Below are 2623 nucleotides of genomic sequence, written 5' to 3'. Positions count from 1 at the left end.
AAATTCATTACTTTTGTTTAAATTGTGTCTTTTTTGTAAGAAATTAATTTTGTTAACTGTAAATTTACCTGTTTAACTTTTGTTTAAGAATTGAAATTTAATAATTTTTGAACCTTGGATTATTTTAAGTTGGAAAAAATCAGGGATTTTTGAAAATGAAGTTTTGCGGCCTTTATGAAAAGTCTGTCGTAAATCTGAAATGGAGATTCTGAGGAAAGAAATGTTTACAGATCAGCAGAGCGGACTCCAGTCTCAAAACACGTAGCAGCCAAAGACGCGGATAGTTCGCCCAGGTCGAGCGGAACACCATGTCCGACTCCTGAATTCCGGATGTCTGTTTTGTTGGCGAAGGGCGGAGAGAATTCGGGATCGCAGAAGGATCTTCACAATCGTTCACCCGTTGTCAGAGCCAAACTTACGGGACACTCTCGCGACAAATCGAATCTCAGGACGAGAGATACTTTAAGACTTGTTAATGAGAAGCAGCCAGTTTCGCTCTATGAGGTAAGATTTTCAGGAAAACCGGGAACTATTTTTAACTTAAAAATAACTTAGTAATAACGTACTTCTAATTAACGGCGTTTATTAAATTAAAAATATTGTTTCAGTCTAAAATATTTAATTTTTAATCTATCCAATTTCAAGTTTTTTAATTCAGAAAAAAAATAATTATTTAATATTTAGCAATATTTGACTATTTATGACGAATAAATTGAAACCAAATATTTAAAATTAAACAATTTGAAACTGAATTATTTGATATAGAAAACCTGGAATCTTTAGATTTTGAAAGAGCTTTTAAACTTTTAGCGTTACAATTTTTATTTTTATTTTTTTTAAGCGTGTAATTTGTAAGTGAAATTGTGGAATTTTAGTGTTTAAATAGCAATTGAACACTTATTACTTGTAGATAAAATTGAGTAAATTATTTATCTATTAAATACAATATTTTTTAAATAAAAAACTTTAAAACTTCAATTTCAAAAGTTTAAAATTTAAGAATTTCATTTTGAGTTTGACTTGTTTAATTTTATTTACCGTGAAAAATGTTTGCAAACCGAGAAAATCCCAAGAAAATACCGGGATTCTAACAGTTTTAAAAAATAATTGAATTGTTATCTTTTTCATATATAATTTCATTTAGTTTAAACAATTAAAAAAATATATTCTCTTAAGATCCCTAGGAAAATTGAAAACTATTGTTCATTTGGAATAATTAATTTAAAAGAATATTTGAAAAGATTTCCAAAATTGTCAAAAGAGAATCTATAATTTTTTTAAAGATATGTTTCCAAATTTCTAGAATTTTCTAAAAATAATAGGAAAAATTCTATTATTTTTAGAAAATCTTGCAAATTTAAAAAGATTTCTTTAAAATCTTCTCGATTCTCTTTTGACAATTTTAGAAATCTTTTAAAATCTTTTTAAATAATAGCTTAAAATAAATATTCAAATGCAAAATAGTTTTCATTTTTTATCGAAATCTTAAGAAAATATTTTTATTCTTTTGAAGCCTTTCACAATTCTTGAAAGGCTTCTAATTTTTTTATTTGGAATCTGCAAAAATGTACATTTTTTTCTAATTACTCTGTTTCAATCAAAAGAGAAAAGAAAATTGATCCAAATTGTTTAATTTTCAAGCTAAGAAGACAAATAATTTACAAAACAGTTTAATTTGCAATTAGAAAATGTGAAATTTCAATAAAAATATAATTTTCTACCAAAAAATAAAATTTGCATACCAAAAACAAAAATGTTCAACAAAACAGTTAAATTTTTTAGCAAAAAATGTGAATTTTTTAAACTAAAAACGATCAATTTGCAACCAGAAGATTGACAGCAAAAAATGATTCGATTTGAAAAATTTAAATTAAAAATTGTTGTTAAAATTTTAAAAATTTGGGAATCAATGAGAAACTTTGGCGTTATTCGGCCGACTTTTTAGGCATTCAGAACATTAAATGGCTATTTACCATTTTATTTTGATATTCTTCAAATTAATTAAATAAACATTTAAAAATTAACAGGAAAAATGATTATTTCATATATTTAAAAAAGCTTTTAAGTTTATATTTTTTAAAAGTTTTAAATGGAGACTTGACCGGAAATTTATTTCTGATCGCAGTAAAATTTAAGTTTTTCATTATTTTAATAATTTTGGTTGAAAATTATATTTTGAAAATTATTTATTTGACTGAAAATTTAAGTTTTGGTCGACAATTGATCTTTTTTAGTAAGAATAAATTTTTTTGTTTGAAAATTCAACTATTTCAGTTAGAGATCCATTGTTTTAGTGAAGAACTTTTATATTTGGTTTCAGATTAATTATTTTTAATTAAAAATGTTACTATTCTATTTTGGGTTAAAAATTATAATTTTTTTTATTTCCAAATTCAACCATTTCCTTTTTTTGTGAGTGATTTTGAATCAATCTATTTAGATTATTATATTTTTCAAATAGAAAAAGAAACAATACAAATATGTTACCGCATTTATAAAATTGCTAATACTTTATACATTATTTTTACAAAAATTTAAACAAAAAAATTTCTTCCAATAAATTGAGGTAAAATTATTTTGACTCAATTAAAAGATCTCTTATAATATTAATTATTGAGATATT

At 23.7% G+C, this 2623-nt stretch overlaps 1 protein-coding gene across 1 annotated transcript in view; it reads left to right on the top strand.

Moving 5' to 3' along the window:
* Positions 1–2623, top strand: part of LOC117182285 (E3 ubiquitin ligase Rnf157) — a 45209-nt gene that overhangs the window by 38369 nt on the left and 4217 nt on the right. The window contains exon 8 of the mRNA XM_033375407.1: positions 231–504. Within this exon, the coding sequence (XP_033231298.1) occupies positions 231–504 (274 nt within the window). The remainder of the gene's footprint in view (positions 1–230; positions 505–2623) is intronic.

This window comes from Belonocnema kinseyi, chromosome 10 (assembly GCF_010883055.1).
Source record: "Belonocnema kinseyi isolate 2016_QV_RU_SX_M_011 chromosome 10, B_treatae_v1, whole genome shotgun sequence".
NCBI lineage: Eukaryota > Metazoa > Arthropoda > Insecta > Hymenoptera > Cynipidae > Belonocnema > Belonocnema kinseyi.
Note: the sequence above shows the minus strand (reverse complement) of the source record. Positions and strands in the feature narration are given on the sequence as shown.